This window comes from Hyperolius riggenbachi, chromosome 4 (assembly GCF_040937935.1).
Source record: "Hyperolius riggenbachi isolate aHypRig1 chromosome 4, aHypRig1.pri, whole genome shotgun sequence".
NCBI classification, from domain to species: domain Eukaryota; kingdom Metazoa; phylum Chordata; class Amphibia; order Anura; family Hyperoliidae; genus Hyperolius; species Hyperolius riggenbachi.
The window spans coordinates 236,575,682-236,589,451 of NC_090649.1; the positions used below are offsets into that span (position 1 = coordinate 236,575,682).

The 13,770-nt window shown below is 40.6% G+C and overlaps 1 protein-coding gene across 18 annotated transcripts in view; it reads left to right on the top strand.

The window, feature by feature from the left end:
• The window catches only part of RIMS1 (regulating synaptic membrane exocytosis 1), a 443,920-nt gene that overhangs the window by 232,251 nt on the left and 197,899 nt on the right, over positions 1-13,770 (top strand). For 10 of the 18 annotated variants that reach the window (XM_068281486.1, XM_068281464.1, XM_068281474.1 and 7 more), the window contains 2 exons: positions 3,144-3,221; positions 8,261-8,350. The exons of 4 other annotated variants lie outside the window; for them this stretch is intronic. In XM_068281486.1, coding sequence (XP_068137587.1) covers positions 3,144-3,221; positions 8,261-8,350 — 168 coding nt within the window. The remainder of the gene's footprint in view (positions 1-3,143; positions 3,222-8,260; positions 8,351-13,770) is intronic. 4 more of the 18 variants (XM_068281468.1, XM_068281470.1, XM_068281476.1 and 1 more) reach the window with 1 other exon arrangement.

Consider the following 13,770-nt stretch of genomic DNA (forward strand, 5'->3'; position numbering starts at 1 on the left):
CTCAAGCAGGTTTGAGGACTGGTTACTATTCCCACATCAGTGAATTTTGTTTTAAAAAAAGGGAGAGATTAAAAGTATTCCTCTTCAGCATCAGCATTGATGTAACTACTGGGGTAACATCCTAACTTTTGATTCTTCCTTACTCTGATACTTGGTTTTCCACAAATTCCACATGATTGTAGAGGCCCTAGCTATATAAGATGCTGTTTGCTGCTGTAGTTGTCAGTGGATTGAATGGTACATCCTTACACATGAAGCCTACTGCTACTAGGACTACTAGGACTCTTCAAAAATGGCCCTGGAAAATTTTGCATCATAGCATTGTACACATTCCCTTTGAGTAGAATGATATTGTTCAATGAAGTTTGAAGACAGAATTGGTCAGTACATTGATCAGATGCACTAGAAAATCATGGCTACAATTAGTGACAATATAATGGGTTTGGTGTTGTTACAAGCACTAGTTTAAATAAAAAAATTGAGGTGTAAATTTGAAAAACTTAAAAATAAAAATGTCACCCTTATATCAACATTTACAAGGTTTTTGGCATACAATTTGATTGACATGTAGTCATGATATTTCAATGCACTGTGGGCTTGGGCATGCTGTTGAGTTGCTAAGCTGATTCCAGCAATGCGTCTCAGCGTGTGATACACAGGGACATTGGTTTTATGGGCAAACTTAGGGCAACAAAACAAAGGGCCTACTAATTACTGAATCTGAGAGAGCCTAAGCGCTTTGAGTCCTATGGGAGATAAGCGCTATAGAAATGTTATTGTATTGTATTATTGTATAAAGGCACAGCACCATCCACTCATGCCAACTGGGTAGAGATTAAATACAATTAAGCAAAAAGACAGAAGGAACCAATGCTAAAAACTGCTATCCCAAGCCATGGGGAAATGAACACTACTATAACCTCTTGAGGACTGCAGTGTTAACCCCCCCAAAGACTAGGCCATTTTATGTAATATGGGCCACTGCAGCTTTAAGGCCAAGCTGCAGGGCCGCACAACACAGCACACAAGTGATCATCCCCCCCCCTTTTCTCCCCACCAACAGAGCTCCCTAGATGTTTGTTTTTGTTTTTATAAATATTTGTGTGTGCTGCCCCAGGACTTTACGCCGATCGGCATTAGGTGGTCCTGGGGCTGCCGCCGTGGCAACGCCCATCGAGTGACGCGGTTGGCAAGCAGATAAGGTGTATTGTCATAAATAAAAGCAATTAAAGACATTCCCTTGGTAGGGTGCAGCATTCTGTAGGATAGACTCTTTCTTTTGTTTTGCTTAGATGTGTGTACTTATGGGCAAGGCAATGCAGTGCTGTCCCTTTCAATGTGGTTGAATAGAGTCAGCATTGCAACAGAAGGTAAAACAGTTGCCATACGCTGCTATGGAATACACTGCCACTGACGTTAAAGAGCAAAGTGACGGTGTGCCCCGGTCATGTCTCTTTTGAATGTCACTAGACTTCTTTAAAAGAATTACCTTGAAATAAAACGTGTGTGTACCTTCATTTGTTTAGGTAAGATGTCTTTCCGTTGCATGCATATTTTCAAAAATGTTTAATAAATATGTATTGCCCTATTAAAGTGCAGTGACCAGCTGTGACATCTTTAATTATGTGTACACGCTTAATACAGGACTCCCTTCAACTTTGTGTGACGTGCCTTATCAGTGGCACCTTATCCAAGATGTATTATTAGATTTGTTGCAGACACTGGTAGTTGAGGTGCCCTCCAGTAGGGCACTGGCACAGAGAGGTAGGGGTGAATTGACTCTGAAGTCTAAGGGTAGGAACACACTAGGCAGAATCGCATATGCGTTTTCCACTATGTGCTATGGAAAATGCATATGTGATTCTGCCTAGTGTGTTCCTACCATAAGTGAGGACCTGTGCTGAGGATCAGTTTGCTTTCCAGACATATCACAGGGAGTGCTCAGTTTATGCTTGTTTTCTGTTCTAGACAAATTAATGCAATTCAAATTTCAATGAATTTATTGAAAACATTCTCATTCAAAACTATTTTAAATGTGAAAGTGATACCTGTTTATACTATTTTAGCTTTGTCTGACAAGAGGTGGCATTGCCCTTCAGACTAGATTAAGAATCCATGTAATGGGTTGCCAGGACAAGCAGGTCAGTCTCTGCAGAGTAAGAAATCTCAGTGAATCTCTGTCAACTATCATGTCTCAGAGATTCTCTATATGGTGCTAAACGTTAGAACCCATTCACACCCCTCCCAGAATCCCACCACTTGCTTGGCCTCATTGTAGTAATTTGGTGCCATTCACACCGCCTGTGGTGCAATTCAGCAGCATAAACAGAATTTTCCAGGCACATTTTTATGCAGTGGGACATATTTTAAATATTACGGGACAAAGGGGTACTAAATGTATTCCGGTAAATGCATTTCCCTGAAACTTGTCTTCTGTAGTCATTTAGGTCCTCCATGGACATAGACACATATCTTGACTTGACAGTAGTAATACAACTTTACTTGCTAGTAGTTTAGTAATGTTAATTTGCACCACCTAAGAGATAGCAGTTGGAATTAGTTGGTACCAGTTGATCCATTTAACCAACAGCTATGTTCATTATTCATTGATTTGAGGTACCAACTTCCATGACCTGGGTGAAGCTAATTTGCAGGTGTTACAGTAGCCTGTTAATGCAGTAGGGAGGGTTTAGTTTTGAGGAAAGAAGATGTGCATAACCAACTGCAAAGGCATGTTTACACTGGTGAACCAAGCCAAACTCTGATTTGGGTGATGAATATACAGCAAACGTAGTTAGAGACTATCAACAGTCTTGTAGGAGCTGATGATTGCTGGGGTTACCTTGCTTATACCAAATATGTAACTTAGATGCTTTTTCAACAATTCACTGTATAAATACGGTAATGCTGCTTTTGAATAGACACAGACTGTGTACACCAATTGAGACACAGAATGTTATGGACACCTCTCAAGGAATACACTCTGGTCATTGAATGTGTTTAGTTTCATACTTATTGTAGTGCATATATACACACAGTCTGATCCATTAAAGGCAATATTATCTACCTGTCTTTGCAAATGATTTTGCTGAAGTACTATTGCATTCTTTCTTTGTGTTCTCTTGTGTTGTGGAATACACAAGAAATACTGTTAGGCACAGTAAAACTTTGCCACCCAAGATGCCTTTGCTAGAGTTTGGTTCTAATTGGAGATTGTACAGGTAAGAACTGTGTTGTGGAGTAAACAGTTATGTGGTTCATGTTTCAGTCAGTATGTTTTGCAAGACAAATCAAATCCCCCCCCAAAATGTCACATTCATCTGACTGTATGAAAAGAAACATTGTTCTAACAATGTTGTTATCAGTGTGTACGTGGTGTTGTTTTTCTTTACTAAATGCTCTATATTGTCTGCCATGTACTGTATGAAATTCTGGGTCTGCTATCTTGTGTAATGAGAGAGGGCTCTTGAACTATATTAATGCATAAATATGCCTATACTGACATTTATATTGTTGATTTTTTTTTTTACACATCTAAGTATATGTAAGAAAATGGAGTATATTTTAATGTGTGATATTGTAATAGCTTCAAGAGCCCTATGCTATTAAGCTTTATTTAAGTCAATGTTGAAGTCTTAAGAAAGAACAGCTCACGCTTTATGTGTTCCAATAAATATTGGAAACTAATAAAGAAACTCATTGTGATAACAAGCCCGTTGTCTAATCTTAGGTGCGACCTAGTCATAGCCTTGCATATTAACATTTTATGCAACTTGATTACTTATTAAGACATATTCATCATTTTACTTTGTAGGCTGCACAAGACTTGGTTACTTTGTATTTGGTAACTTAATGTGTACCTACATTTTTATATAGCTACCATTTCATATAGATGGAATGCATTTATAAGCAATGCGTCTCTATCTACAGACACAGCTCTGGGTTTTTCTTTTTAGGACAAATGCATGAAATCTGGCCTGCATCAATCTCTTCTATTAATTTTCATATAAATGTTGCTGTTCTGTTCTGTTGGTTTCTAGGAATGCTATAGAGGAATCCAATCATCATAACATGCATCTTTCACTTTTAAGTACTTCATATTCTTTGGCATCCACCTGTTCAATATTTCATGAGACCAAGCCTCATACATTACACTGTCATGTTTTTGTCTCTCTGCCATTTGTTAGAAGTTAAAGTTGCTTCAGAACTGCATTTCTGGTCACATGTGATACTAACCTGTAACACAAGTAAATTCATTGTATGTTTTAGTTCATATTTAGGGCATTCTCTTAACATTTCATAGCAGAGCTTAAGTGGTCACACTACAAAGGGTTTGTGCTGTGGTTGGTGACACTGAATTGCCTGTGACCATCCACGGCACAAATCCCCTTGTTCACTGTTGAATGGTTGTGTCCATAGATAGCATGCTATCTATGACATAGCCGAATTCCATCGGGTGTTTGGAAAAATTGTTGATGTCTGGACTTTTAGTTCCGTCATTGACACAATGGAGAGCAGACAGAATGGAGATGTCAGCACATCTGAATGGATGCTATATTTAACCTAGAGTCTGTTCACATGTTCATTGGTCCATTGTGATACGTTCCATGAAGAGGACTGATTTGATCACTAGTGTGAAAAGGCAAATAAAGGATGCAGCCCATCACACAGCCCTTAGTAGTAATCATGATAGAAATTTCTCCTTTTAAATAACAGTTTTGAGCAGCTTCTCAATTCAGCCATTATAATAGAGTGTAGGTTCTCAACATGTAGTACACGTACCCAGGAGGGTACTTCTGATGGGTCCAGTGGGTATTTGGGGCTTGATATAGTTAATTAAGTATAACAGATTTTAGTTATAGAAAATGATAATAATTATGTAAACAACACTTAATTTTTATATTAGTTAATTAAAAGCAATACTAAATGCTTGGAAACTGTTTCGAAACAGATACTTTGTGCTACTTTTAAATATTTCTGTGTTAAGAGGTACTTGAGATAATATTTTGCCATGCCAGGGGGTACTTTATGAGCACAGGGTTTAACCTCTTGAGGACCCATGGGCTTTACCCCCCCCCCCCCCTAAAGACCAGGCTATTTTCATCCAAAAAGGCCACTGCAGCTTTAAGGCCAAGCTGCAGGGCTGCAAAACACAGCACACCAGTGATTCCTCCCCCCTTTTCTCCCCACCAACAGAGCTCTCTGTTTGTGGGGTCTGATCGCCCCCCTTCCCCAGTGTTTGTTTGTATGGTACAAATATTGTTTTGTGTTTTTAAATAAATGTGCATTTTTTTTCCTCTTTGTTTTCCCTCCCTCTTTCCCACCCCACAGACAGCCAATAACGGCGATCGTCTGTCATAGGCTTCTGCCTATGAGAGCCGATCGCTCTCTAGTGTCCCATGGGGACAGCCGTGTCACATGGCTGTCCCCAGTACAGCGCTGCTGCAGATCGCAGCGCTGTGCAATGTAATTAGACGGCGATTCCGCCGTCTAACAGTCTCCCGAGCGGCAACCACCGCTCAGAGAGTGAAGGCGGAGCTCCACTCCGCCCACTAACAGGAGATGCGCGCGCAGCGTGCGCACGATCTGCTGCACTGCAAGCCCCAAGGACTTTACGCCAATTGGCGTTAGCTGGTCCTGGGGCTGCCGCCACGGCCACGCCCATTGGCGTGACGCGGTCGGCAAGCAGTTAAAATGGGGTACATACCAATAAAATGTTGAGAAACACTGTACTGGAGTAAGCTGTGGGGAGGAACACAGTGTAAACACAAAGGCACAATGTGAGCTTAAACTCTAAGCTTAGTAACTATATAAAACAACACACTAAGTAAAGATCTTTCAATGTTCCAAAGTCAGTTAAATATTTTTGTTTTGTAAATCATTTGCGGACATTATCACCAAAGTGGTGCTTTATGTATTACATGTGCTCACAGTATTTATAAAAAGTAAAACTATAAAATGCAGCCACAATTGTGCACACAAAACACTTTCTACAACTCATTAATTTAGCAAATTGTAATTTAAATTACAGTATGTCAAATGTCCCTGTAGACCAGGTCTGGTTAGCTGTGCTATGGTTACACTATTTTATTAAAAAACAACAACAACAAAAAGTAGAGGAGTGATGGAAGGTAAAAAAAAGTACAGCATGGTGAGTAAAAGATTTTGCATAGAGCAAAGTAGGCATAGAGAAATCCTAAGTATGTACAGGGCTTGAATGATTGGAAAGAAGGAACAAAATCATACACAGTCCCCAATTGTATTCTGTCTCCCTGTAGTTTGGTGCTCTTCTGCTGGTTACTGAACATGACACTGGGTATGATGCAATTACAACTAAAGATAGCATAAAGTGCTAATGATTGCTGTACACTATTTTCATTGACATGGGGGTGCTGTACATGAGGAGAAAGAAATTCTCCTTTCTCGCTAAGCACCTGTGCATGTAAAGGACAAATGACTCACCCCCACCTCTGGTTTTGGAAGCTCTCACTCCAGGGTTTGGAATGAGTACTTCTTGCTGATTTCTACAAATCATTGCAAGTAAAAAATACACTGGGGGGGGGGGGGGACATTTTAATTAAAACAATTTCCTTACAAACCCATTGTTTGCTAAAAAAAAAAAAAAAAAAGCTTCACCTGTTGTGTAATCATTGTAATCATCTCCGTTATCTTAACACTTGAGTTGAAGACTCCCTCTCCCCCCATCCATGGTCATCCACTCCACCACAGTACTGAAAGGGATGCTCTAACATAGACATCTTTATAAACCGCGTCAGGACTTTACAATGATCTGAACTAGTGAGAAGCCTTCCTAATGCAAATGCAAAAATATTTATGCCGAGGTTGCATTCTCTCCACACACTGGTGCTATACTATGATTTGGAAAAGGCCTGCTTGCTGAGAATTCTCATTGGTTAGTTTAGTGAAGATTTAACCTGGAGATTTTTTCCTAGATTTTCTGTATAGCAGAAGCTTGCAGAAAAAATGGCTTCATTTATGGACAAATGGAGATCCCCCAGAGGAAGCCTTAACTATGATACCAGCATATGGTGGTGTGGCCACTGGCCAATCATTGGAGGGTCTTAACTCAAGAAGAGGATTACAGTTTTTTATTATTTATTTTTTTAAGAAAGCTAGCATGTTGCTGAAAAAATACACCCAAAAAAACCAAGAGAAATTACTCACCAATGTCTGAATGCAGCACCCTAATGCTCAAGCAAGTGTTTTTATTGCATCAACTGAACAAGGATTTGTTTTGATGGCTAAAGACTAGAAATTGCATCATGCCCATTATAGGATACCTGAAGTGACATGTGACAGGATGAGATAGACATGTGTATGTACAGTGCCTAGCACACAAATAACTATGCTGTGTTCCTTTTTTTCTTTCTCTGCCTGAAAGAGTTAAATGGCAGGTATGTAAGTGGCTGACTCAGTCCTGACTCAGACAGGAAGTGACTACAGTGTGACCCTCACTGATAAGAAATTCAAACTACAAAACACTTTCCTAGCAGAAAATGGCTTCTGAAAGCAGGAAAGAGATAAACAGGGTCAATAGTTTATAGATCTTAGCTCTGGCATATTTCAATGAATGTGTCATTGAGCAAAAACAATAAAACAGTTAAAACTTAAAAAGTATATTTAAACATAAAATAAAACTGTGGAATATCTTAAAAATGCATTTTTAGGAGAAGGAAGATAGATACATTGTTTATTTCATTCGTTTATTTTCGCCTCGGGTGTCCTTTAAGATTGCGGGGTTAAGTATTTCATTTTAAGAAGTAGAATGGCACATCTTAATGACATATGTTTGGGGCTATCTACCATTGCCTTGCTGCAATAGCCTAAATCTCTTCCCCCAGCGTCACATTGACATTTTTGTAGACATACTGTGCACAGATGGCACCCATGTACTCCCTGTAATGCATCCCCTTCAGATGAAGAATCCTAAAACTGAAGAATAGAAATGATTACTCTTTCAGTACATTTTTTAATGAGTATTTTAGCAATTACAAGTCGTGTTCAGAGCCCAGGTGGATTACAGCGTGTGCTTGAGCATTATTGCCTTCATAGCTTCATAAGTGTGTTTGTATTGAGACAAGTGCATTCATACTCCTGCAAACATGAACTGTCATGATGATTTTACATCTTATGCTAAGAGAACATTACTTTTTTATGATTTTCTATCTAACATTGTATTCCTTTGTTTTCTTTTCTATTTCTTTCTCTTCTACCGCTGGATGCAATGCACTGGCACTAGTGAACTACAGCCCTCCCTTGACAGGGCTCGAAGTGCTAGTACCAACTGCTTGAGGCCAGATACTAGTTTGCATTCACCAGAACGAGAAAGGTATAAACTAGACTTACTCATTTTTATCATGTATCATAGTGGTTTTCTTTTTTCTTCTTTTTACTCTGGTGTCATTTTTAGACATTTTTTTTTTGTCATTTAAATTTTGTCATGCTGTGTGCTGTGTTATTCACATAAGCTTTCTCGTATCATTGCAAAACTTAAATGCATCAGAAACTGAACGGAGACAGGCAGCGACAATAGGCATGAAATTGAGAGTGGAAAAGTACATTTATGAAAACAGCAGAGTTGATGCAAAGATAGCTCAAATAAACCAGCTGAGTTTAAGCTTCTCATTGCATTTGAAACCAGTTATTGAGTTTGTCGAGAGTAGGTAGATCTACTTTGTAATTTGTGTGTAATGTAATTTGTGTAATGAGATCAATTTAAAAATTCCTTGCAAAACTTGCTTTGTGTATGAAGAAGTGGACCATAGTCAATTCAGATTTAATAAATGAGCTGCATAGCTTTCACTTATTGTGTATCAGATTGTAAAACCGGTCTACTAAATCAAATTCACTCTCTTGACATTGGACTAAATACGAGCTGCTTTCAGCTACCGTAAGTGGTATTTTTTGGGTTCTAAAGGAAGGGATATTGCTGGAGCTGAAAGGGAACTTTGCACAAGGTTAATTGAATTTCTGCAGCTGCTGCCTAATCAACCAATGGCTTAATTAATCAGGCTGTGGGTCAGGTAATCAGGAGTTCCCATGTCAGATCAAGCTATTATAAAGTTTTTGCTCATCACCAGATATTTTCACTTCCTGTAGAACAAAAATATACTGTTGCGTTGAAAAAAAGCTCATCTCTAATTATGACATATTAATACATTTCAACTGAAATTGAGCCTGATCCAATTCACTTTTTCTCCTAAGTCTTCTCCTAGGTGATATTTTCCCAATAGAAATAAAATGCCTTTTAAGCCACCAGCAAGCAAGAAAATACTCAGAAAATTTTTGATAGTATTTTTGCACCTAGTTTTTGGTGCTTTATTAGTTGAAGAGTGCTGAAAAGTTATTTTAAACAGAACATAAAAAATGATCTCTTTGGAGAAAACTTAGAAGAAAAAGAGACTTGGCTCGGGCCTATTATGTAGCTTTTGCAGTATTTGGGCTCTTGCACACTGCAAGCGATTCTGATTCAGATTCCGCTTTTTAATCATTTTTTACATCTGATTCCGATTCCGATTTGCAGTTTGCTCCCTGCACACTGCAAATCGGAATCTGAAACGAATGTAAAACAGATTAAAAAGCAGAATCTGAATCGGAATCGCTTGCAGTGTGCAAGAGGCCTTTATTTGTAGTTGTAGAAGTTATTTTAATCAGGATACATTAGGTCTTCTTGAGTCAACGTCAAATAAGCAGTTATCCATATGAACCACTTACTTCTAGTTTGAAGCTAGAGCAAAGCAGGTGGTTTTGGCACTGTGCACTGGCTGCATAGCACCTGAATTGAGCTCTGCTTTAGCAGCAATGCTATAGTTCGTGGCCCATGCACAGGTAATTCAAGGTTCAACACATAACAAGCAGAGCAATACTGTGTAAGACACTCTCAGATTCTAAACTAATGTAGGGGCAACAGCAAAATCATGGTGGTAGGATGCTGTATAATCAGCGCTGTGTAATATGTTGGTGCTTTATAAATACATTAAATAAATAAATAAAATAAATAATCAAGTTAGGTTTCTAAGTAACAGCAAGTCTAGCAAACCCGGGACTCACAACTTGTAAAGTCACATGATTATTGTTTCATAAGCTTGCAACATAAGCATTTAGAAGTCATTGTAGTGTAGTGTAGGCTGCCCTTGTTAAGAAAGGAACGTGTCGTTTCTGAAGTTAAAAGATAAATGATTCCTTTACAGTTTCATAATTTTCTTGTCTCTTAAATATGGTAGAGACACAAATGAAATTCTCTCCTATTGACCCATTAAGTTTATTTGAGGGACTTACAGTGTCATTAGCTCCTTAGCAGATATCTTATGGGAACATATAGACAATGCACTCAAGGTAGAAGAATCAAATGAGACTATCTGTAGGAGTATTGTGCAAAAAATGTATAGCAGCAGTAATAAATACATGATACTGGATTACAACTGCCTAACTATATTCATGAATATATCATTATCCTTGCTGGTTGGAAACTGCTTCACATTTCCAGTGCGTCTTTATAGTCACTTGATGCTGCAGCCTGTGTTTTAGATTAAACCTTTCAGTGGTAGTACAACCATGGCCAGATTAACCATAAGGCACTGTAGGCGCCTGATAATGGACAGGCAGCCCACTCCCTTTCCCAAGTGCCTTTCGCCCTTCTTCCCGATGCAGAGTCCTGATGAGTGTGTAACTGAGAGGTTACTCTTGGCATTCCGCTGTCGAGATCTCCCTTCAGTCAGAGGCATTTCTTGCTACTTAAAGAGACTCTGAAGCGAGAATAAATCTCGCTTCAGAGCTCATAAATAGCAGGGGCACGTGTGCCCCTGCTAAAACGCCGCTATCCCGCGGCTAAACGGGGGTCCCTTCACCCCCAACCCACCCCCCGCAAAAGAGTGTCGTAGAAAGGTCGCAGATTTATTGCTTCCTGGAGGCAGGGCTAACGGCTGCAGCCCTGCCTCCAGTCGCGTCTGTCAGCGGCGCATCGCCGCCTCTCCCCCGCCCCTCTCAGTGAAGGAAGACTGAGAGGGGCGGGGGAGAGGCGGAGATACGCGCTGACAGACGCGCGTGGGGCAGGGCTGCGGCGGTTAGCCCTGCCCCAACCAGGAAGCGCTCCCCCGCTGCACCGAGGGGGATTTAGGGGTGAAGGGACCCCCGTTAAGCCGCGCTATAGCGGCGTTTTAGCAGGGGCACACGTGCCCCTGCTATTTATGAGGTCTGAAGCGAGATTTATTCTCGCTTCAGACTCTCTTTAATACTGAGGTTCCTCTAGCTACTTAAAACTTGGGGGCATCTCTAACTACTTAATCTCTAGCTACTTAATATTGAGGGTACTACAGGCTACCTAATACTAAGGGGCATCTTTAGCTACCTATGATGGGCAAGAGAAGTAAGGGAGAAGTGAAAGCTGGGACAGCCATCACACTCGGGGTGCAATTTGGTAACAGTGTGTAGGTTCATGGAGGGCAAAGTCTCTAAGGTGCGAGGACATCTGTGCCTATAGCCTCCTGTGAAATTCCTGTTAAAATAATCCGTACTGAGTACAACATTTAAGAGTTTCTTTCATCTTGCTCACCAGTTGCTTTTCTTATATTCTCAGTTCTATACTGCTTCCAGTAAAAGTGTAGTGACACACTCCATCCATAAATGTGTACACAACCTTGTCAAGGGTGAGTTTTAGCTTGGTGCAGGGGATGTTTCAAGTGTTACAGGTAGTGTTGATGAAGGAACACACCAAAATCAAACGTAAATGATCTGCCACCAGTATTCTGTATAAAGCTACACTGGAAGTAATATGCATCTATGTTTTTGGGATAAAAGTGGTTTTTTTTTTTTACTGAAATAGTATAGCAATATTAAAGCAGATCTCCAGGAAAATTTTGAGAAAGTAAGATTTATATTCACACCTATTGAAGTTTCCTGTATTGAAGTTGTAAACTTTTCTAAGCTGTTTTCACTTCCTGTTAACTGTTTCCGGACCAGCGCGGTTGAAATCTACATCCCGCCGTTACCGCCGATTGCTCCGCTCTGCCCCCTCCGCAACTCTCCAGGAGCTGATTTCATTGGCTCCTGACCCTGTCATCACTGTGAGCCAATCCCATTGGCTTACAGTGATGGACAGGGTCAGGAGCCAATGAAAGCAGCTCCTGATCGGCACACAGAGCTCTGCCGCCATGGGGGTTGGCAGAGAGAGAGAGACCTGCAGTGAAGGGCGAACAGCGTGACAGTGGGAGCAATGGGTCTGTGTGGCGAATCATTGGTAAGCGCAATTTTGTGGTGCCAGCAGTCTCTGGTCCTTAAGGAGCCAGAGACTGCCGGTAAGGAAGTCGTTTTTTAAGTACATGAACATGTAACAGGCACATATATTAGTGGGATACACTGAAATCACACAAACTCAGATGCCAACAGCTACAGACTTTGTTGAAGTGATATCTTTCAAGTCTGGCTCTCTTAAAGAGAACCCGAGTTGGCTTCCTAAGAATGAAATCCGCACACAGAGGCTGGGTCTGCCTATACTGCCCAGCCTCTGTTGCTATCTCAACCTCCCCCCCCCCCCTAAGTTCCCCTGCGCTCTGCTATGCCCCATAAATCACAGCCGCGCTGTCAACACGCAGTGTGTCGCAGCGGGCTGCGTTTACCTCTGTAGTGTCACTCTCGCCGCTCCCTCACTTCCTGCATAGCTCCGTTCCCTGCCTGCGTCCTTTCCCTCCCCGCCGATTGGAAGGAAGAGATGCGGGCGGGGACCGGAGCTATGCAGGAGGCGGGGGATCGGCGAGAGTGACACTACAGAGGTAAACACAGCCCGCTGCGTGTCGACAACGCGGCTGTGATTTATGGGGCATAGCAGAGCGCAGGAGGAACTTAGGGGGGATTGAGATAGCAACAGAGGCTGGGCAGTATAGGCAGCCATTCAACTTATTAAAGACAAGCTCCCTGCAGGGAAAGCTGGACGCATCCGAACTGGAGATAACATTATCTTGTGTTTACTTAATTATATCACGTGAGGAATGTTTACATTATCTGGCAATTCAGACACTCCAGAACACAGACAGATACTCAGAAATTATGCAGGAGAACAGAGGCGCCAAGAGGATAAAAGGAAGCTAAATGAGCTTAAAAACCAAATTCTTGCAAAATGCGTTGCATATTTGAGTTCATAAATAAAATATATTGACTGTCTTTGCTACAGTCGTTGTGTGTCTACTTGGAGGAGGTAAGTCCACCACTGCCTCCTCTATTTACCAAGAGTTTGGTTTTTAAGCTCATTTAGCTTCCTTTTATCCTTTTGGCGCCTCTGTTCTATTGCATAATATAGAGTCCACCCTGGACTCATCTACAGAGAGCGACTTCTTATTCCTGAGTGGGGTCAGGAAAATCTCCCCACCTGCCTTTACAGTGGTTGCCTAATAGTGACCCTGGTTTGTGAGTATTAATATTTACACTGTCTAGTAACCATTTACCAGTACATATTACACTATTGGGACTCTTGGTGTTCCTTGTTTTTATCTCGTTGCAAGATGCTCAGAAAGCATTTCTGGACACATTACAGTATGAATACACCAGTTATGAATAAAATGCAATGTCAGCTTTCAGAGCAAAAAATGCACTTTGGGAACTTGTAATTTCTAAATGAATAATAATACTTATGCACAAAAGCAAATATGATAACTGTATGGGATATAAAAAGTAGGAAAACATGTTTTTATTGAATATTATGTCAGAGTTTTATACCGCTTTAAAGAGAAATTGAACTGAAAATAAAAAGTCAAAATA